The 21,488-nt window shown below is 44.3% G+C and overlaps 2 protein-coding genes across 5 annotated transcripts in view; both read left to right on the forward strand.

The window, feature by feature from the left end:
• Window positions 1-1,283: 1,283 nt before the first annotated feature.
• Window positions 1,284-18,269, forward strand: dcp2 (decapping mRNA 2). 3 transcript variants are annotated; one of them, XM_038292864.1, is made up of 11 exons: window positions 1,284-1,493; window positions 2,823-2,974; window positions 5,727-5,854; window positions 8,666-8,764; window positions 8,847-8,999; window positions 9,074-9,186; window positions 11,317-11,418; window positions 12,979-13,111; window positions 13,216-13,305; window positions 13,597-13,648; window positions 17,620-18,269. In XM_038292864.1, exons 1-11 carry the CDS (start codon window positions 1,441-1,443, stop codon window positions 17,739-17,741), a joined length of 1,197 nt encoding a protein of 398 aa, XP_038148792.1. In that variant the 5' UTR covers window positions 1,284-1,440; the 3' UTR covers window positions 17,742-18,269. The 3 variants fall into 3 exon arrangements, with proteins under 3 accessions (XP_038148792.1, XP_038148793.1, XP_038148795.1); XM_038292865.1 differs by having other exon boundaries at window positions 12,979-13,096; XM_038292867.1 differs by having other exon boundaries at window positions 1,286-1,493; window positions 12,979-13,087.
• A 1,577-nt stretch (window positions 18,270-19,846) lies between these two features.
• Window positions 19,847-21,488, forward strand: part of LOC119788487 (3'-5' RNA helicase YTHDC2) — a 41,154-nt gene continuing 39,512 nt past the window's right edge. For both annotated transcript variants that reach the window (XM_038292843.1, XM_038292844.1), the window contains exon 1: window positions 19,847-19,940. The gene's annotated coding sequence lies outside the window, so the exon portion shown is untranslated. The remainder of the gene's footprint in view (window positions 19,941-21,488) is intronic.

The raw sequence follows: 21,488 nt of genomic DNA on the forward strand, positions 1-21,488 counted from the left end.
AAGCTGTTCTTATCTATCGATTCAGTATTTTTATCATACAGACATTAGGCTGTTGTTCTTGTGTTTCCCTTGGCTTTGATTGTATGTCTCACAATTTTGTCATTTATCATTGTTCATTAAACTCTGAAAGCTATGTGACTTTGTTAATATTCTGTCCTAAAATGCGATAAGATGTGCCCTTTTTTTTTTTTTTTGAGCACCTGCCCCTTTAGTGGTCTCTGCACGGCCCTGCTGCACAGGTTTCACCAGCAACCTCCTCCTCACACCCCGCTCTCTATTGCTGTCTGTTGAATCACAGTAGTTCTAATCCTCACATGATGCATGAATTATTGTACTGCCGCTCGCTCTCACTGGCATTAAAAAAAACACCAGCTCCCATATTCTAAAATCCGGGATAATTTATCCGACTCGCAGGCATCAATGAACAACTATCAATATCAGGGAGACTCTCGGACCTTCCGGGAGACTCGGGATGTCTGAAAGAAATTCAGGTTTTCTTGAAGATTGAATAAAACAAGAACAGTTTAAGTAGAACTGCTGCTGGGTTGGTACGGAAGAGGAATTAGGGCCACTGAAAAAAAAAAAGTTAACACATTTTTAAATATTTCAGTTTAATATGGGAACAAAGTCAGAATTCTGACTTTAATCTCCGGAAGACGTCGATGGCAGAGAGCGCTGATACTCCTCGATCAATGAGGGATCGAGGATGTAGGAGCCAGGAACCCACTGGCTTAATGTAGATGGGCCCCATGAAGCCAGAGATGTGGAGCACTCAGCTTCAGTGACAGAGATGTTTGGGAGGAATAGGAACACATTGGTGGGAAATGATGGAATTAGGCGACTTTGTACGTCCCAGACGACCCATCTATCACATCTATTTCTTCTATTTCATTGATGAAGAGCAGCAGGTGATTAAAACCAGACAGACATGGCTGCAGCTTGATGTTAACATGTTTGTTAGCTGTCTGAATTCAGTCAGAACTTTTTTCTCATGCTGAAATAAAATATTTTTAAAAATCTGTTAACTTTTTTATTTTTTCAGTGGCCCTAATGCTCTTTCTTAGCTTAGGGATGAGTTTAAGGCTTTCAAATATTTTTGTGACGTCATGATAAAGATTAGAAGGGTTTACAAGCGGTTAAACATTCAGGATTGTGCTGCCAGGCGGTAGAAAACAGAAAAATTTGATTCATTTGTAGGAAGCCATTTCTATTCTCCTGCTAGAAGTCCTGCTGCCCTGTAGGGGGCAGCAAAGTTCCGCACAGACAGACACCAGAAGAAGACGTCCAGCCTCGCGCATGCGCAGCAGGCTCCGGGTAGATCTGTTCCTGGTGGGAAAATCGGAAGCAGCCTCCGCCGAACCGGAGCCCCAGCGGGAATGTGACCGAACTGGGTCTGGTACCGCTGTGCTCTGAAGCCGAACCGGATTATTTTCAGCCATCATGGAAACCAAACGACTGGAAATCCCCTCAAGTGTCCTGGACGACCTGTGCAGGTAGGGCGGTCTGTATTCCCGCTGTGGGTCAGACTGATGCTGGTCTGTCTGTCTGTCAGGTAATTACAACAATTACTAGAGTATGAGCAGTAAAACCCTCAGTGTTCCTGGAACAACTACAGCTTCCTCCAGAAGAACAGTCTACAGACTGAATCAGTAAAGACAGTGAAGGACTGCTGAAGATCCTCAGTCATTCATGTCAGAGTCATTCCAAGAAAGTTAAAAACAATCCACTGGACTTTGTTTCCAAGTTTGAAAACGTTTCTCTTCCCAGGGTCAGTCTGTAGTATCCAGGGTCAGTCTCTACCCAATACCTGTCTATGTCTCTGAAAGGGGAGACCCTTAAACGGGGGGGGGGGGGGCTCAGATGTCAGCTTCCAAAAACCTTTAATTCAGCGATAGAGTTGATTCCTTCCTGCTTTCATCGCAGCTCCAACCCCTTTTCAGGGGAACAGAAGACCTCACCTGTTCAGCCAGGCCAACTATTCCCTCTAAAGACCCCCCTTTCAGAGACATAGACAGGTATGGGGCATTGCAGGCTAACAAAGAAGCTAAACGACTCCCATCCCAGAGGGGTAGACCCGTTCAGCCGTTTCTATTTGCATGTTTTCTAAATAAAACCAGGCTTTGTTTTTGGTTCGCTCTACAAGGCAGGAGCTGATTGCTCCTTCCTGTGTTTCCAAAAAGGCCAAAGTAAATAACCCAGTCCTTCTTTTCACTGTAGACAAGCCATGATCTGCTTATCTGTTCTCCATTTTTCATTTGGATGAAATAATAGCTGCATGAATCATGACAGCAGACAAGATAGAGGAGAGCAGGAGGCGGGGTTACCAATCTACTGGCTCTGGAGAGCAGAGTTCGCTGCTTTTAGATGTTGTCTCCAAAGTCTCCAGTAGCAGAAAAAAGTCTCTAGATTTGGCGCTAGGAGCTTTTTAGAAATCAAAGTGCTAGAGGGGTCTGAAAAGTGGCTAAATATAGCGACTAAAGCGCTAAGTTGGCAACACTGCTCTTTGCATGGTTTGTTTTCAAATGGTTTGCTGCTGTCTGTTTGGACCTTTCTGAACATGTGCAGCAAATGGACTGATCCAATATGGTGGACACTGAAGGGGGGGCTGAGACACACTTAATATTATCAGAGTTCTGATGGCATTTTAGCCAAAGGATTTTTATCAAAAACATAATTAATGTGAACAAATAAGGAATAGTTGCATTAACCATACATGGAAACAGAGTTTAATGGGGCTCCCAGGAACTTGGGGCCCTAGGCAACTGTCAAGTATTGCCTAATGGTGAATCCCCTCCTGGTCTGAATACTTTGTCTTTCTGCAGCCGGTTCATCCTCCACATCCCCAGTGAGGAGCGAGACAATGCCATCCGTGTCTGCTTCCAGATCGAGCTGGCCCACTGGTTCTATCTGGACTTCTGCATCCAAAACACTCCAGGAGCGCCTCAGTGTGGAATCAGGGACTTTGCCAAAGCTGATATCCTTCCATGTGTTTTCTGTTCAGCTACTCTGCATCCCGTGGTTCTCCTTTATGCTTATGCTACATTCACACCGCACGCAGCAGAAGCAGCTGGTTTACATGCAAAGTCAATGGTTGATGCTCATCATGACGCAGCAAAAAGTCCCGCAGCATCTAGAGCAGCATGAGCCTCATGAGCGCTTCAGAAGCAGCAGCTGCTAGAGTTAGAAAAATTTAACTTTAGCTGCTGGACGCGCCTCATCAACCAATGAGAGAAGCTGATCTGGGAGCTGGCAGGGAGTCAGACACAGCACTGCTGATGCAGAGCGCTATGATCACTCCTCTGAAACAGTTTATTAACGCCTAAATCAGGGGTGCCCAACCAGTCGATCGCGATCTACCAGTCGATCGCGGGCGGAGTTTCAGAGAAATCGCGAGAAATTTTACAATGTAGACCTATATATGGCCATGACAACAACAACAAAAAAGTTGTTTTAAAAAACACTAATCAAATCATTGATCACGAGAGGCCAACGTCTATTTTCATAATAATAAAATGAAAAGTATAAAGGGAACCTTTTTTTCTGCATGTTGATTGCTGGGCATGGTTTGCTATGGTTGCTAGGTTGTTACCAGGAACTCTAAAGCGCGAAGAGGAATCTGCAGAGATCATGAGATCATGACATCTATCACAACTGATGGGGCTCCATGATGGTTGGGCGCACTGCTGGATTCGTTGCTCTGTTCAAGCTGTCTGAAACTTTCCCGGATTTTTGGATCAACCGCTGCATCATTGAGCAACAACAGCTGTGCGGCAAGATTTTAAATATGAAGCATGTCATGGACGTTGCGATGAAGATTGCTTGCTCTGTTTGGGCCGGGAGTTTTCAAAGGCGTTTATTCCGCCCAGCTCGAGGAGGCAGGTGCAGACCACACTGATCTGCTGCTGCACACCGAGGTCAGGCGGCTGAGCCGGGGCAGATTCCTCAAAAGATTTTTGGAACTGTGTTGTTCTTAGAATATATATAGATATATATAGAACAGACGAGGCGTGTAAACTTGTTCTGTATATTTATTTCCAAACTTCCACAGAACCTTTCAGTAGCAAGCTACATGCAGAACTGCCCTCTCGCTCTAGCCTCCAACCTGTGACACCTCGCGCCCCATTGCATGCTGGGTATTGGAGTTCAAGAGCTTTCCGGCTCATAACATCACAGGAACTTTTGCCCGAAATTAAAGAAACAGTCAACAACCCATTCTGCTGTATGTTACATCTTCTCATCCACATAGTTTGCTCTCAGTATTTTCCTATTTTTATCTGTTTTCCTGTTGAATTTTAATCCATCTGCCAGTTTCTCTGCCAATGCCAACGCGCAGTGAAGTTTATCATTCTGAAATAGTGGACTTCCCTTCTCCTTCTTCCTGCTTTCAAGTCATCTTAGATAGATTTTATTTGTCATTTTGTTTTACACAAGTGTAAAACAAAAAGGAAATTTAGTTTGGAACAGCTCTCTGGACAATTTCATCTTTTTTTAAAGTGCAGCCTTGAAAAGTAGTAAAAAAAAATTTATATATATATATATTCAAATGTAGAAACCTGCCGGCAGAATATGGTGGCTTTTAATATCCTGCTGAGCTACTCTATCCTTTCTCTGCCTTGCAGCTATATTTGCTGCGATCAGTGGGAATAAAGTTGTTTTAATATGTTTTTAAGTGATAAAATAAACCTGAAAACTTAATCAGTGCAGTCAGTTCATCCAGATTACCATCCTGCCTTCCAATGTTATTTCTGTCGGAACCGCTCAGACCCCCACATACCAGCGGTGCGCTGTCAGTAGGAATCCCTTCATCAGCAGCCTCTCGCCGGGTCACCTCTTCCCGGTTCACCGCGGCAGCTGGAAGGTGTTTAATCCAAACTGCAGGCAGCAGGATAATAAAGCGAACACATTCTGCCGGCAGATTTCTTCATTTTAAGTTAATTAATGCGTCAATAAACTGTTTCAGTGGAGGGATCATAGCGCTCTGCATCAGCAGTGCTGTGTCCCTCTCCCAGCCAGCTCCCAGATCAGCTTCTCTCATTGGTTGATGTGGCGCGTCGAGCAGCAAAAATTCAATTTTTCCATCTCGAGCAGCAGCGTGTTTGCGGCGCGCCGCGCACGTCAGATGCTTAAACGCTCCCGACGCGCTGCTTCAGCTGCTCAAAACGCGCTGCGGGACCTTTTGCTGCACCTTAACGCACGTCAGCCTTTGACTTTGCATGTAAACTCGCTGCTTCTGCTGCGTCCGGTGTGAACGCAGCATAACATCTACTTCCAGCCGCCACCAACAGGAGGGGAAAACCCCCAAGAGGCGAGCGGGCCTGAGGCAGCTGCTGCTGGGGATTCCCAGTGACAGCGCAGCGCCGTATGTGGGGGTCTGAGCGGCTCCCACAGAGAAATAATCTTTGAAGGCAGGATGGTAATCTGGATGAACTGACTGCACAGACCATGTTTTCAGGAGGACTTTCTCACTTCAACATAGATTCTAACTACTTTCTACCCGCTGATCACAGCTAATATAGCAAAGCTGCTCTCTGGCATCGAACACAGGAGCAGCAGAAGCATCTGGACTCACTTTACTGGACGCCTGACCTTAATGTGGACAAGCACGTCTGGTGTGAACGTAGCTTTAGGCTGGTTGATCTGTTCTTCTCTGGGGTCTGATCAACGGTGGGAGGAACCTGCTGTTGGTATTCATGGAGATGTGTATCTATTCCTTGACGGCTTTAAACTTTTCCATCATTGTCCTTTTCTGCTGCCACATGGAGAGGATGTGCAGAAGGTCCTTGAGGAATGGAAGGAGTACAAGATGGGGGTTCCCACCTATGGAGCCATCATTCTAGATGAATCTCTGGAGAATGTGAGTTAATTTTACATTCAGACACAAATCAGAGTAACCTTCTGCGTACCAAAGGTAGGATGGATGAAGAGCTCTGCTAGTTTTCCTGTTCCATGTCCATTTTATAATTAACCTCATTTAGATTCATTTTTCATTCATGGACCAATGCTAGCAGTCCATAGCTAGGTGTTCAACTCTGTGGAGGCCTCATAGTTGGCGTGTGGCTAATGCCAAACAGTTGCTAAAGTTACACCTTTTATTGTAAAGAAAATATATGATGTTGATACATGGGGGCCTAAAAAAGGTCAGTCTTTAGTATCCAGGATAAGTCTACAGCATCCAGGGTCAGTCTGTGGTGTCCAGGATCAGTCTCTAGCATTTGAAGGTCAGTTTGTGGTACCTGGGCTCAGTCTGTCCAGGATCAATCTGAATTATACAAGATCAGTCTGTAGTATCCAGTGTCAGGCTGTAGTATCCAGGGTCGGTCTGTAGTATCCAGGATCAGTGAATGGTATCCAGGATTAGTGAATGGTATCCAGGGTCAGTCTGTAGTATCCAATGTCAGGCTGTAGTATCCAGAGTCGGTCTGCAGTATCCAGTGTCGGTTTGTTAGTATCCAGGGTCGGTCTGTAGTATCCAGTGTCGGTTTGTTAGTATCCAGGGTCGGTCTGTAGTATCCAGGGTAAGTCTGTAGTATCCAGTGTCGGTTTGTTAGTATCCAGGGTCGGTCTGTAGTATCCAGGGTAAGTCTGTAGTATCCAGTGTCGGTTTGTTAGTATCCAGGGTCGGTATGTAGTATCCAGTGTCAGTCTGTAGTATCCAGGGTGGGTTTGTTAGTATCCAGGGTCGGTATGTTAGTATCCAGTGTCAGTTTGTTAGTATCCAGGGTCAGTCTGTAGTATCCAGTGTCAGTTTGTTAGTATCCAGGGTCGGTATGTAGTATCCAGTGTCAGTCTGTAGTATCCAGGGTGGGTTTGTTAGTATCCAGGGTCGGTCTGTAGTATCCAGGGTAAGTCTGTAGTATCCAGTGTCGGTTTGTTAGTATCCAGGGTCGGTATGTAGTATCCAGTGTCAGTCTGTAGTATCCAGGGTGGGTTTGTTAGTATCCAGGGTGGGTTTGTTAGTATCCAGGGTCGGTCTTTAGGATCCAGGGTCGGTCTTTAGTATTCAGGGTCAGTCTGTAGTATCCAGGGTCAGTCTGTAGTATCCAGAGTCGGTTTGTTAGTATCCAGGGTCAGTTTGTTAGTATCCAGGGTCGGTCTTTAGTATTCAGGGTCAGTCTGTAGTATCCAGGGTCAGTCTGTAGTATCCAGAGTCGGTTTGTTAGTATCCAGAGTCGGTTTGTTAGTATCCAGGGTCGGTATGTTAGTATCCAGTGTCAGTTTTTTAGTATCCAGGGTCGGTCTGTTGTATCCAGGGTCAGTCTGTAGTATCCAGGGTCGGTATGTTAGTATCCAGTGTCGGTTTTTTAGTATCCAGGGTCAGTCTGTAGTATCCAGGGTCGGTCTGTTGTATCCAGGGTCAGTCTGTAGTATCCAGGGTCGGTATGTTAGTATCCAGGGTCGGTCTGTAGTATCCAGGGTAGGTATGTTAGTATCCAGTGTCGGTTTGTTAGTATCCAGGGTCAGTCTGTAGTATCCGGGGTCGGTATGTTAGTATCCGGGGTCGGTCTGTAGTATCCAGGGTAGGTATGTTAGTATCCAGTGTCGGTTTGTTAGTATCCAGGGTCGGTCTTTAGTATCCAGGGTCGGTCTTTAGTATCCAGGGTCGGTCTTTAGTATTCAGGGTCAGTCTGTAGTATCCAGTGTCGGTTTGTTAGTATCCAGGGTCAGTCTGTAGTATCCAGTGTCGGTTTGTTAGTATCCAGGGTCAGTCTGTAGTATCCAGGGTCGGTCTGTAGTATCCAGGGTCAGTATGTAGTATCCAGTGTCGGTATGTTAGTATCCAGGGTCGGTCTGTAGTATCCAGTGTTGGTTTGTTAGTATCCAGGGTCAGTCTGTAGTATCCAGTGTCGGTTTGTTAGTATCCAGGGTCGGTATGTTAGTATCCAGGGTCGGTATGTTAGTATCCAGGGTCGGTATGTTAGTATCCAGGGTCGGTATGTTAGTATCCAGGGTCGGTCTGTAGTATCCAGTGTCGGTTTGTTAGTATCCAGTGTCAGTCTGTAGTATCCAGTGTCAGTCTGTAGTATCCAGGGTGGGTTTGTTAGTATCCAGGGTTGGTCTTTAGTATCCAGGGTCGGTCTTTAGTATTCAGGGTCAGTCTGTAGTATTCAGGGTCAGTCTGTAGTATCCAGGGTAAGACTGTAGTATCCAGGGTCAGACTGTAGTATCCAGGGTCGGAATGTTAGTATCCAGGGTCGGTATCCAGGGTAAGACTGTAGTATCCAGGGTCAGACTGGAGTATCCAGTGTCGGTTTGTTAGTATCCAGGGTCAGTCTGTAGTATCCAGTGTCAGTCTGTAGTATTCAGGGTCAGTCTGTAGTATTCAGGGTCAGTCTGTAGTATCCAGGGTAAGACTGTAGTATCCAGGGTCAGACTGGAGTATCCAGTGTCGGTTTGTTAGTATCCAGAGTCAGTCTTTAGTATTCAGGGTCAGTCTGTAGTATCCAGGGTCAGTCTGTAGTATCCATTTTTGTGGTAACTGGGGTCAGCCCTGCTGGACATAATTGGGGGTCTTTGCCCCGTCTCTCCATTGTTTTTTGGGGCACCATAGTGAGACCTGTTTAAGGCCCCGTGTTTTAGGCGGTCTGTAGACTCTGAATCAGTCTTTTCTCAGGCTTTCCAAGCCTTTGGGGGTGAGTGTAGTAACTACTACAGCTTGTACTTTCAGGTACTGCTTGTTCAAGGCTACCTTGCCAAATCTGGCTGGGGCTTTCCAAAGGGGAAAGTGAACGAGGATGAAGCTCCTCATGACTGCGCTGTTCGGGAAGTGAGTCACCAGCTGGTTTGGTTTATCACCATGGAAACATCTCTGATCTGTGCTTCAAGTGGGTCTACTGACTGTTCTGCAGGTTCTGGAGGAGACAGGCTTTGATATAAAGAACCGCATCTGCAAAGACATGTTCATCGAGCAGAAGATCACGGACCAGCTTGTCCGGCTTTATATCATACCGGGAGTCTCAAAGGACACCAAGTTCAACCCCAAGACGCGCAAAGAGATCCGAGTAGGCGTCGTTTCAGCTGCTTCCTCACTCCCTGTTCTTCAGACAGAGGCTAAATCTCTTTGTTTGATTTTCAGAACATTGAATGGTTTCCTATCGAGAAGCTGCCCTGCCACCGGAATGACATGACCCCCAGGTCTAAACTCGGACTGGCTCCTAATCGATTTTTCATGGCTATCCCATTCATCAGGTATCAACAGTTTACATGTAGTTCCAGTAAGGCTACGTTCACACAGCAGCCTGAAGTCCCCAAAATCCAATGGTTTTGGCCCATATGTGACCTGAATCTGACCGTTTCATGAAATTCAGTCTGAACAACTCAGATCTGTTTCTTTCCAATGCGACCCAGGCCACTTGGCTCTGTGGTCCTGAATCCGATACGTATCTCCTGCTTTCTACTGCGACTTGTGTCTAAACGGCCAGGTCGGATTCATCCCCACTGAAAGTCATTAATACTCAACTAAGATCAGTATGCTGCAGCTTGCAACGCAGAAACAGGGAGAAAAACAACCATGAAGATGAGGAGAGGTTCTGGAGGAGGTTGCGTTGTCAATGCGCTGGTTCCAGTTTGAAAGGAACCAAAGATGGCTGGATGGTAGAGCACTGCCATCCATGTTTTCTACTGTGAACACAGAGCATCCTCAATTGTGATGCCATTGCACCTCTGGGACACTTAAGCTGTATGAACGCATCTTAAGCTTAAGATGCAGATTTTTCTGTGATCATATATTTATACTTTATAAATTCATAACTTTCACACATAATAATGTTTGATTAACTTACGAGGTCACAGCTGGCCTTCGCTCGGATCCTAGTTGCTGAACCAGACACTGTGGAGCATTCTCTTCAGCATCTGGTGTAGATCTCAGCTTTCAAACATTTGCACGTATGCCGCTTTGCTGCGATAACACGCTGTTACTCGTCCGGCGTATTTACTGCTGTAGTCTGACGACCGCAGCCTGCTGACCCTAAGTCATTTATTCTGTTCCCCTCCGAGTCTAAAAGTAAATAAGTTTTAGGGTCGTATCTGATGGCCTGTTTACACGGCAGGCCTTGATGCTCGAGTCACATTTTCTTATGAAATATGTTTTTCTTTGCGTTTCCGTTCACATTTTCATATATATGCAACTTGTATTGTAACTTACTTACAATAATGGAAAGTAGTCAGAGTCAAAACAAATTACAGACACAATAACATGTTATGAATAAACCTGAGAAAGAATCTGTTTTGTTTTACTTTTTGCGAATTTTGGGCCCTTGTAGGGGAAACGGACTGAGTTAAAACTTTTATATTGAGTAAATAGGATAAATTAATATATGAATTAAGAGAAATCAAAATTTTCCAACCACACCATGTGGCTGCATGTTTTGGGTTTGGGTTCAAACTAGGGCTGCAACTAACGATTATTTTAAAAATCGATGAATCGGCCGATTATTTTTTCGATTAATCGATGAATCGGACAAAAAAAATTTTTTTATATTAACCTCTTGCGGATGACGCATTAATCGCACGACACAACTAATCGATGATAAAATTCGTTGCCAACGCTTTTAAAAGTCGATTTTTATCGATTTTATCGATTCGTTGTTGCAGCCCTAGTTCAAACCAACAGAGCGTTGTACAGAGCTACAAACTAGCGTCCTGCACGGTGTCTGGGATAGAGTCCGAGGTGTTCCAGGCATTGTGGACGGCCCTACAGCCAGAGTTTCTGCCATTAGTTACCAAACAGGAAACACTAATAGTGTGGAGCGGATGGAGATTTGACCAATCAGAGGCCTCCTGTCTGCGGTCACCTACAATTTTGCAGAGGTGCACCAGAATGTCTATGGAAGGGGGAGGGGCCTATCTGATCGCAGATTACCTGGTTTCTGAGCATAAACCAGGCTTAAGTGTCCTGCATGCACAGTAGAGGACACAATGATGTCACAACATGGATGGTAGTGCTGGAGTTCCTCTAGCAATCTTTGCCAACCTTAAAAACTTAATCTTTTCAAGATGGTTAAAAATAAAGACTGCCCTCCACATCATCATCCCCCATTGTTGTTGTTTTTCTTCCCGCTTCTGCATAGCAAGACACAGAAAAGTGACCTTTGTCGAGTATTAATGGCATTGAGGTTGGATGAATGCGACCTGGCCGTTCAGACACAGGTCGCATTTAAAAGACTTGGTTTGTATCGGATTCAGGTCCACATAGCCAAGTGGCCTGGGTCGCATTGGAAAGAACGGGATCAGGGCATATGGGCAAAAAAATCTGAATGGTCAAAAAGGTGAAAGGGTCATGGTTTCTAGTTGCTGATGCGACTTTTTGTTCCTCCACAGGCCTCTGAAAGACTGGATCAGCAGACTGAGGGGGGAATCAGACAGCGATGAGGAACTGGCAAACACCAGGACCACTCCATCCAAACCTTCGGACAACATCCGGTAAAATTATCTGAGGAGGTCTTTTTTTATTTTATTCCTTTACATCTCAGTGGCTTCTTGTTTTCATGACCAAACTGGTTGGTTGTTCCTGTTAGGCGGCTGGTGTTTTTTATGGGACCTTCAAAGGATTTCCCATGTTTTAAAAAAACCTGATGGACGAGCATCAGCTGGTTCTGACGAGGGTTCAGAAACATCTAAACATCTAGAGCCCTCTTGAAAATATCACTCGGAAGAAGAGATTGTTGGAAACGTCTTTGTTTTCAGTCAGCCGTCGTCTCTGGCCAGGTTCTTCCTCTGTTCTCCTTTACTCTGTTTGAGCTCATCTTACCTCTGTTGTCGGGGCGATCGTCCTATAGCAGGATAAATCTGGTGTTCACTCTTCAGCTTTCCTTAACGTATAAAAGCGTTGTGACTGGTTCAGTAACATACTGGTCCGCTATGAAACCAGTCAGCAGCAGACAGACGTTCTTCTCAATGATGAGGCGTCAGTCATTCACCAGGCAAACAGGTATGTCAGCCGAACCACAGTCGCTGTAATGCTGATTGGTGTGAACATGGTTTCAGTGAGTCCTCATCAGCAGTAAATACAGACGGCTGAAGTTGCTCTGACAGCTGCTCCTGGCTAATGGTGGTGGTTCAGCAGCCTGCTCTAATGTTTGCTGGAGCTGGATGCTGTAGCATTCTGCTGGACAGAGGTGCAGTAAAGCAGACTACATGGATAAATACACCCTAACAGGTTACGGTTGGTTCCGACCTTAAGGTCAAAGACGGGTTCAGAGTGTTGTCACATGTTAACAGTTGGTGCCCTGATCAATTTGGACATGGATCACTCAACAAACAGATGTTTGATCCCATCAAACATCTTTGGAAGTTTCTTCCTGTTCAAAGGGAGTTTTTCCTCTCCACTGTCGCTACAAGCATGCTTAGTGTGAGGGATTGCTGAATGAGTCTATGAGTCGATGCAATCAGCTGGTTTTCCTTAGATAGAAAACTTTGAATCAATCTGACTGGATGATCTGGTGAACTGGAAAGTGACCTGAGATGACATGATGTGAATTTGAGCTATAGAAATAAACTGAATAGAATATAGTCACCAACGTGACTCCCAATAACCCCCCTAACATGGTCACTAAAACCCAGAACACACCGAATCTAATTTTGCGTCCAATCCAACAGAAAATCCTTCTTTAGAGGTCATGGCGTTTAGCGCTGATTGAAAGTCGTTGGGGATGATTTCCTGCAGGGGGCAGCGTAGCCCCAACTGAGAACACATCCGCTTTGGAGGAAAATAGAAAATAAAATCTGTCAATGGCAACAGAAAAGAGTCAGGTTTGAAGTTATGCAGAGTCAGTCAGTCTGACTGGATGATCTGGTGAACTGGAAAGTGCCTTGAGATGACGTGTTTTGAATTGGCGCTATAGAAATAAACTGAAAAGAATAAAATGGAATCAGCTACGGTCAGCTGCTGAATGTTGGAGCAGAGTCCAGACCTGAAGGCTCACTCCTGGTCCTTTCACATTCAGCACTCTGATCCAGATGTTTGCTGCGTTTCTGTCTCAGGTCAAAGAGCAGAAATCCTATTGGCAGTGATGCGTATCCTGGAGAGGGGTGGACCAAACACAAACAGCTGAGGACTCCAGGAAAGATGACCCAGACTGACTCCAGCCAGGTCAGAGACGTGAGGAGTCCACTGGTACAGTTCTGGAGAGAAGGCCTAGCCTGGCCATCTTCTCCCATCACAGTTTGGGTCATACCACGTCCAACATCTGCAGCTCAGGGTTTCTGTTCTCTCTGCAGAAGCTGGTTCTGAAAGGTGGTGGCAAAAAGAGACTGGACTTCCCCAGTGTGAAGAAGGGAACCACGGACAATGGATCCACCAGCCAGCAGGTCGGTATCAAAGCAAACAGTAAAACATTGTCATCCAACGTTGGAAGATCTTAACTCTCAGAAAAAAGGAAGTCTGGTTCATCTGGACCCGGCTTCTTAAAGAAGAGTTCTGTAGAGAGGTTGATGAAAAAGGGCTCCTGCAGTTCTTCTTATTTTGCTACAGTTTTTAAGAGCCCAACATGCTGACTGTGGATTAAAGGAAATCTGCTAAACGTTTCTTTCTACAACAAGTATCGGAGGTGGAACGCGTTGACTGGGCATAAAGCAAGCTTTTCTCTCTGCTTTTTTCAGAAAGAAGACAAACGGCCTCATCCCAGAAGTCTCCAAGAGATGTTTGAAAGAGGTATGAACACAGAAGCCCTGCTTAGCTCATGTTTACATCTGTGCACCGATGCCCCCCAGCCCTGCTGTCTCTTTGCTCAGTTACGCCTGGTTTTAATGTTGGCATTCAGGGATGCTCGATATATTGACATGTTTATTGGCCCAGACTGTCATATCGGTGCATCCCTACGCAGAGGACATCTCCAGCATGGTGTCATATTCTGCTCAACCCTCCTAGTGACACATTAATTCCAACAATGTTTTTGTCAAGAAGAAAACACACTTAAACTGGGAAGCCTGTTGGGGGCCTTGTTAGTGGCCATGTTTAAGGTGTCATTAACGTGTCATTGGTGGCCATGTTGGGACTATATTAGGGGAGTTATTTGGGGCCATGTTAGGGGTGTCATTGGGGGCCATGTTGGGAATATATTAGGGGCGTTATTGGGGGGCATGTTGAGACTATATTAGGGGCGTTTTTGGGGGCCATGTTAGGGCTGTTATTGGGGGGCATGTTGAGACTATATTAGGGGCATTATTGGGGATCATGTTGGGACTATATTAGGGGCGTTTTTGGGGGCCATGTTAGGGGTGTCATTGGGGGCCATATTGGGACTATATTAGGGGCGTTATTGGGGGCCATGTTGGCACTATATTAGGGGTGTTATTTGGGGCCGTGTTTGGGGTGTCATTGGGGGCCATGTTGAGGGCCATGTAATGGGTGTCATTGGGGGCCATGGTAGGGGTGTGATTGGGGGCCATGTTAGGAGTGTGATTTGGGGCCATGATGGGACGTTATTAGGGCTGTTATTGGGGGCCATGTTAGGGGTGTCATTGGTGGCCATGTGGGGACTATATTAGGGACGTTATTGGGGGCCATGTTAGGGGTGTCATTGGGGGTCATGATGGGACGTTATTAGGGCTGTTATTGGGGGCCATGTTAGGGGTGTCATTGGTGGCCATGTGGGGACTATATTAGGGACGTTATTGGGGGCCATGTTAGGGGTGTCATTGGTGGCCATGTGGGGACTATATTAGGGACGTTATTGGGGGCCATGTTAGGGGTGTCATTGGTGGCCATGTGGGGACTATATTAGGGACGTTATTGGGGGCCATGTTAGGGGTGTCATTGGTGGCCATGTGGGGACTATATTAGGGACGTTATTGGGGGCCATGTTAGGGGTGTCATTGGTGGCCATGTGGGGACTATATTAGGGACGTTATTGGGGGCCATGTTAGGGGTGTCATTGGTGGCCATGTGGGGACTATATTAGGGACGTTATTGGGGGCCATGTTAGGGGTGTCATTGGGGGTCATGATGGGACGTTATTAGGGCTGTTATTGGGGGCCATGTTAGGGGTGTCATTGGTGGCCATGTGGGGACTATATTAGGGACGTTATTGGGGGCCATGTTAGGGGTGTCATTGGGGGTCATGATGGGACGTTATTAGGGCCGTTATTGGGGGCCATGTTAGGACTATATTCAGTTTATTTTTCAATTCAGTTTATTTATATAGCGCCAAATTCACAACACGTCATCTCAAGGCACTTTACAGTTCAACCAGATCATACAGTCAAATTGATACAAAGTTTTCTATCTAAGGAAAACCAGTTGATTGCATTGAGTCATTGACTCAAATAAAATCCCTCACACTAAGCATGCTTGTAGCGACAGTGGAGAGGAAAAACTCCCTTTTAACAGGAAGAAACCTCCAGCAGAACCAGGCTCAGTGTGAGCGGCCATCTGCCGAGGCCGACTGGGGTTCAAGGAGACAGAAGCAGACATAGAAAAAGAAGCATAGATACAAAAGGCAACTGTCAACCAGCTCCACAGGCGGCCCCGTCCAGGAAACACACAGCCAGGCAGACGAGCTCCGAGTCAGCTCCCATGTCAGAGGATGAAGAGAGCACATCCAGTTAGTCACAGTCAGAGAAACAGGACTACACTGGAAAACAGGCCAAGATCCAACATCTAGAAACAAAGGTGTTGATGGCAGCAGCACAGCTGATATTTCTCTCCAGGATGGAGTCACAGCCAAACAGGAACAGACCAGATGAAGCTACTATGAGAAAAAGCAGAGAGAGCAGAACGTTAGAGATTGAACTAACAGATTCTGCAGAGTGGGAGAATAGAGATAGAATGAAGCAGAATGATGAAAAAGGGGTCCCTATGTCCTCCAGCAGTCTAAGCCTATAGCAGCAGAACTATAGATATAGATCAGGATAACCTGAGCCACTCTAACTAGAAGCTTTATCAAAAAGGAAAGTTTTAAGCCTAGCCTTAAAAGTAGACAGGGTGTCTGCCTCACGGACTAAAACTGGTAGTTGGTTCCACAGGAGAGGAGCCTGATAACTAAAAGATCTGCGTCCCATTCTACTTTTAGAAATTCTAGGAACCACTAGTAAACCTGCAGATTGAGAGCGAAGTGCTCTGTTAGGAACATAAGGAACAATCAGATCTCTGATATCAGATGGAGCTTGGCCATTTAAGGCTTTATATGTGAGAAGGAGGATTTTAAATTCTATTCTGGATTTAACAGGAAGCCAATGAAGAGAAGCCAGGATAGGAGAGATATGATCTCTCTTTTTCATTTTCATCAGAACTCTGGCTGCAGCATTTTGGATCAGCTGAAGGCTTTTAACTACAGTTTGTGGACTTCCTGATAGTAAAGAATTACAATAGTCCAGCCTTGAAGTAACAAATGCATGGACTAGTTTCTCAGCATCACCCCTGGACAGGAGATTGCTCATTTTTGCAATGTTCCTCAGATGAAAGAAGGAAATTCTAGAAACCTCTTTGATCTGGGATTTAAATGACAGGTCCTGATCAAAAATAACACCAAGATTTTTTACTTTATTATCTGAAATCAGTTTAATCCCATCCAGATGAAGTGACTGACTAATCAGCTTCTTTTTCAGAGACTCTGGTCCAAAGACTATAACTTCTGTTTTGTCTGCATTCAGAAGCAGAAAGTTAAGAGTCATCCAGGTTTTTATGTCTTTAAGACATGCCTGTAATCTATGTAATGGGTTAGCTTCATCTGGATTTATAGACAGATATAGCTGGGTATCATCAGCATAACAGTGGAAATTAATCCCATGCTGTCTAATAACTCTACCAATTGGGAGCATGTATAAAGTAAAGAGAATTGGTCCTAGCACTGATCCCTGTGGTACTCCACAGGTAACCTTTGAGCGTGTTGAAGATCTATCATTAACATGAACAAACTGAATTTGATCAGATAGATCAGATTTAAACCAGTCTAGAGCTGTTCCTTTAATTCCAACAAAATATTCAAGTCTTTCTAAAAGAATATTATGATCAACTGTATCAAATGCAGCACTAAGATCCAACAGGACGAGCACAGATACAAGTCCACTATCTGAGGCCATGAGAATATCATTAGTGACTTTCACCAGAGCTGTTTCAATTCAATTCAATTCAGTTTATTTATATAGCGCCAAATTCACAACACATGTGCTATGATGAGCTCTAAAGCCAGACTGAAACTCTTCAAAAAGTTCATTATGGTGGAAGTGATCGCAAACTTGTTTGGCAACTACTTTCTCAAGAATTTTGGATAAGAAAGGAAGATTGGATATAGGTCTATAATTGACCAAGTCATCTGGGTCAAGAGACGGTTTCTTAAGCAGAGGTTTAATTACAGCAACCTTAAAAGCTTTAGGTACATATCCCTGTAACAGAGATAGATTAATCACATCTAAAATGGAGGAGGAGATCAAAGGGAATACCTCCTTAAATAACCTGGTTGGAACTAGATCTAACATACAAGTTAGATCCAGGGGCGTTATTGGGGGCCATGTAAGGGTTGTCATTGTCGGCCATGTTGAAGACTATAGTAGGTGCGTTATTGGGGGCCATTTTGGGGCCTAAAAATATGGATATCCTCAGAGCTGCGGTTTGTTAGGGACATTATCTCAGTTAGAAATGATGGTTTTGAATTTTAGTCGAAATTACCTCCTTTTTTCTTCCAGACTCGGATCCAATCTGTTCCAGTCGCCATCTAACAGCTGAGGACAGAGAGTCGTTTTCCTCCAAGACTTTCCTGAATTTTAAATTTGACAGAGACGCCATCATGAAATGCTTTGATTACTGAAGCTCATCAGAATCTTTCCTTTGGGACTTTTTAATCTTCATGGATTAAGATACTTTGGTAGCTCCTTTCCTCTTGGCCTTCCTAGACCTGCGCCCACATTTCCATTGGAAACTCGGATATTTCTCCAACCATGAAGAGAGCGCTGTCTTTCCTTACCTGACTGATGATGTAGCAGACCTGTTAGAAGCAAGGCTTCCTGTTCTGCAACCTTCCTGTAGGTTCGTCATATATGAACATGTGTTCCATCTGGACTAAAATAAACCGTAAAGGATTTTAAACCCGGTTGTTTTGGAAGGCACCAAAGATGAAATGACGAGAACAGAAACCTGGCTTTTACTCGGCATCAAATTTAGGATTTTAGGATTGAATAATATTTCTTACCTCTAATAAAAGCCAAGATTATGAACTTCTAAACGCTCACACCTGATTCTGATGTTTGCAGTTTTGATGTTTTTCGTCATTCTGATTTTAATGTTTCTGATAACTTCTTGTTGGTTTTTTACTGAATAAACGCGTTTCTTTCTTGTATTTCCTCTAACACATTGTTTTAGACATAAACTGTCATTTTTTCAGCCTGTTTTTTTTTTTCTTTCAGTGGACAGGGATGCATTTAAAATAAAAAGAAATGTTGAATAGTTTCTAAAAAGGTCTATCTTTGATGTGATTCTATATTTCTAATTCTATTTTTTTTCTTCTGTTTGGCTTTTAGCAGTTTTCTAATTTCAGGATATAAAGTTTGAAGCTTAAAAATACGCTGACTCTTTCTTTTAGTAAATCTTAGCTCTGCTGCTATTTAGAGCAGGAGCAACTTCCTGAAATAAAGACGATATTTAACAGATCAAAAAATAGATATTTCAAAATAAAATGAGTAAAAGAGCAATAGGATATTTCATGTTCATTACGTAATTTCAGGATCTGTGATAACGCTCCCTGGTGGATTTACAGTGCAGCAGTCTGTCACTGAAGGAGCTGTCCAGCTCAGCACCAGCTTCATGCATGGGGGGGGGGAGACATTATGACTTAGACTGAGATTTAAGATGTTCCAGTCAGAGCATTCAAACAGACTTGGAGTGTTTCCATGGCGCCCTCAGACCACACTCTGACTTCTTTAACTGTCGGTTTAGCCCTGATTGACTTGGGCTAATATGCAGGGATAAGCATGACAGACAGGGAATCTGATGAACCGAGGTGGGGGCGGGGGGCTGCTCTGAATGCATCTTTGATGTTAGAGTAAACCAGGTCTAAAGGGTTTTCACCCTGAGTTGCAAAGTCCACATGTTGGTAGAAATGAGGGAGAACAGTCTTCAAGTTAGCCTGGTTAAAATCCCCAGCAATGATGGAAACAGCCTCTGTGTGCAGATTGGAGCTCAGAGATAGCCTGGTATAGAGTCTTCATGGCCTCTTTAGTGTTAGCGCTGGGGGGCACATAAACAGCAGTGATGCTAACCACACTGAACTCTCTGGGTAGATAGAACGGTCTGCAGTTAACAGTCAGAAACTCCATGTCAGGAGAGAAGAAGCTGGTGACTGGTCTGGAAGACTGGATTCTAGAAGTCTGATAATTCTAAGGGGAGTTTTGAAATTATGAAGTCAATTCAATTCTATTCAGTCTATTTCTATAGCTCCAATTCACATGTCATCTCAAGGCACTTTCTAGTTCACCAGATCATCCATTCAGATTGATTCAAAGTTTTCTATCTAAGGAAAACCAGCTGATTGCATCGACTCATTGACTCTTCAGCAATCCCTCACACTAAGCATGCTTGTAGCGACAGTGGAGAGGAAAAACTCCCTTTGAACAGGAAGAAACCTCCAGCAGAACCAGGCTCATTGTGAGCGGATATATTTTATGAGCTCCTTTTTCTTTCTGTTAAACTTTATTTAGAACTTTGCTGATAGCAGAAAGGGTCCTTTTTAAAGTAGCAAAATGTGAAAGACAAAAAAAAAACACAAGCTACCTATAGTACAAGGAAGAAATATAGAACTATAATTATGTGATGACAAAACAATAAAGAGTATTTTTGTTTTCATGTATTTTATGCGCTTCTCCTCTGACTTCACACACGAGTCTTTTATTCTGAAGGGATCCGACCGGATGTGCTGTAGCTTCCACTTCCGGATCAGCCGGTTTGAAGCGGTCAGACCTGACGGCTAGAGTGAGATGCACCAGAGGAAGCTGCTCAGACGTTTTTCTCCGAGGTACGTCCCCCAAACACCGACAGCAGGAGGCCGGTACCGGTCCGGGGATGGACCGGCCGACTCCCGGTGCTGCTTCCCCGCCGGTTAGCTAGTTTTAAGCCGGTTTCTCAGTTCGTTTTAAGTTTCGATAGCAGTGAAATGAAAGTCATCATCAGAACTTGAAGGAGCGCTTCGGTCCAGTTAGCTGCTTATGTTTCTCCTGCTTCATGTTAACAGAATCAAACTTTTTATTTATTTCCACTCCTGGTTCTGGTTGGGTCCAGCTAAATTAGACACCTGTTCAGCCCAATAAATACTTAATATAAGCCGGTTTTTATCAGTGTATGTATCTATATTGATAGTAAAACTAAAAGGTGTGTATTTTTACATCATATTTTACATTTTTCCTGTAGAACTAAATGAGTTGTGCAGATTGTTGTCCTGCAGGGACATTTAAAGAGGCAGTGAAGCTGAGATGAAGCCTCATTGAACATGTCGCCACCTACTGGTGGAGTGCGGAACTACAGTTAGTAATATAATCTGGGATTTTTTTGCAATTGTTGTTTTTTCTCCATTTATGTTTCTTTGAAATTGTCAGTGATTGGTGTGTATAATAAAATCCTTTGGTAAGTTTTTTTGTGGTTACAGTGTCTCAGAGCAATATTTTAATGTTCACCGTTTTATCTCATTTTAGTGAATACTAAACGCTAACCACACTAATGAAACTAGTGTTTTGTTCAAATTCTGATTATTATATTGTTTCATCTAACCAAACTAGTTTTAACCAACTAGATTGGTTGCTTGTCCAACCAATCTAGGTACCAATCTTAGAATCTATCCAGCTGACAGCAGCTCTCCTCCAAACTCCCACATCTTGACTGAATATTCAGGCTGCTTAAATGCCTGCTGAAGTTGTGGGCGAGCTGAACCGCTTCTCGAACCTGTCACCTGGTAGGGCAGCGTAGCAAGGCTTCAGGCGTCATTGATTTTGGCTCCTCCCCTAAATGAAGCAAGTCTTGATACACACTTCGGGGAAACGCCCCCTCCACACATATGGCTCAAAGCCTCGGCTCATCTCATAACAGGAGCTAAATATTCACTTAAAATAGTTTCAACCTTTTAAATGAAAGCACTGAATAATCCCTGAATGATAAATCATCAGACTGATCCAGTTTATGTTTGGTTTCAATCTGATTTGGGCAATAAACAAAGTTAAACGAATAGAGAACTGATGCTTATTTAAAGCAGAATGGCTAAATGTTGTGAAACGGGTTAGGAAGAAGATTGAATCCTACCCAGAATCCAATCTGTCCTTTGGATCCGTTGCTGCTGTTAGGCCTGGTTCTGGTTAAAACCCAGGAGGCCAGAAGAAACCTGGACAGGGCTATTTGGCTTTCAAACATGTGAATAACATAAAGGCTGCAGAGAGAAGTGGCACATAATCAACATTCTGATCCATCTGCTGCACAGAGTTCACAAATGATCAGTGGTTTGGCCTTCAGATGAGGACAGGAGGGCAGTAGAACGTCTCTTCTCACCTGCAGCAGCTGAACTTTCATTTTATCCTGA

This window comes from Cyprinodon tularosa, unplaced genomic scaffold (genome assembly GCF_016077235.1).
Source record: "Cyprinodon tularosa strain WSP-4 unplaced genomic scaffold, ASM1607723v1 ctg318, whole genome shotgun sequence".
Taxonomy (NCBI): Eukaryota; Metazoa; Chordata; class Actinopteri; order Cyprinodontiformes; family Cyprinodontidae; genus Cyprinodon; species Cyprinodon tularosa.

Excerpts from the sequence above, each read along its gene's own strand:
- dcp2 (XM_038292864.1), top strand. The coding sequence starts at position 1,441 with ATGGAAACCAAACGACTGGAAATCCCCTCAAGTGTCCTGGACGACCTG. Across the intron at positions 9,187-11,316 it reads ATGGCTATCCCATTCATCAG|GCCTCTGAAAGACTGGATCA; the intron begins GTATCAACAGTT and ends GTTCCTCCACAG. Across the intron at positions 13,112-13,215 it reads GAGACGTGAGGAGTCCACTG|AAGCTGGTTCTGAAAGGTGG; the intron begins GTACAGTTCTGG and ends TTCTCTCTGCAG.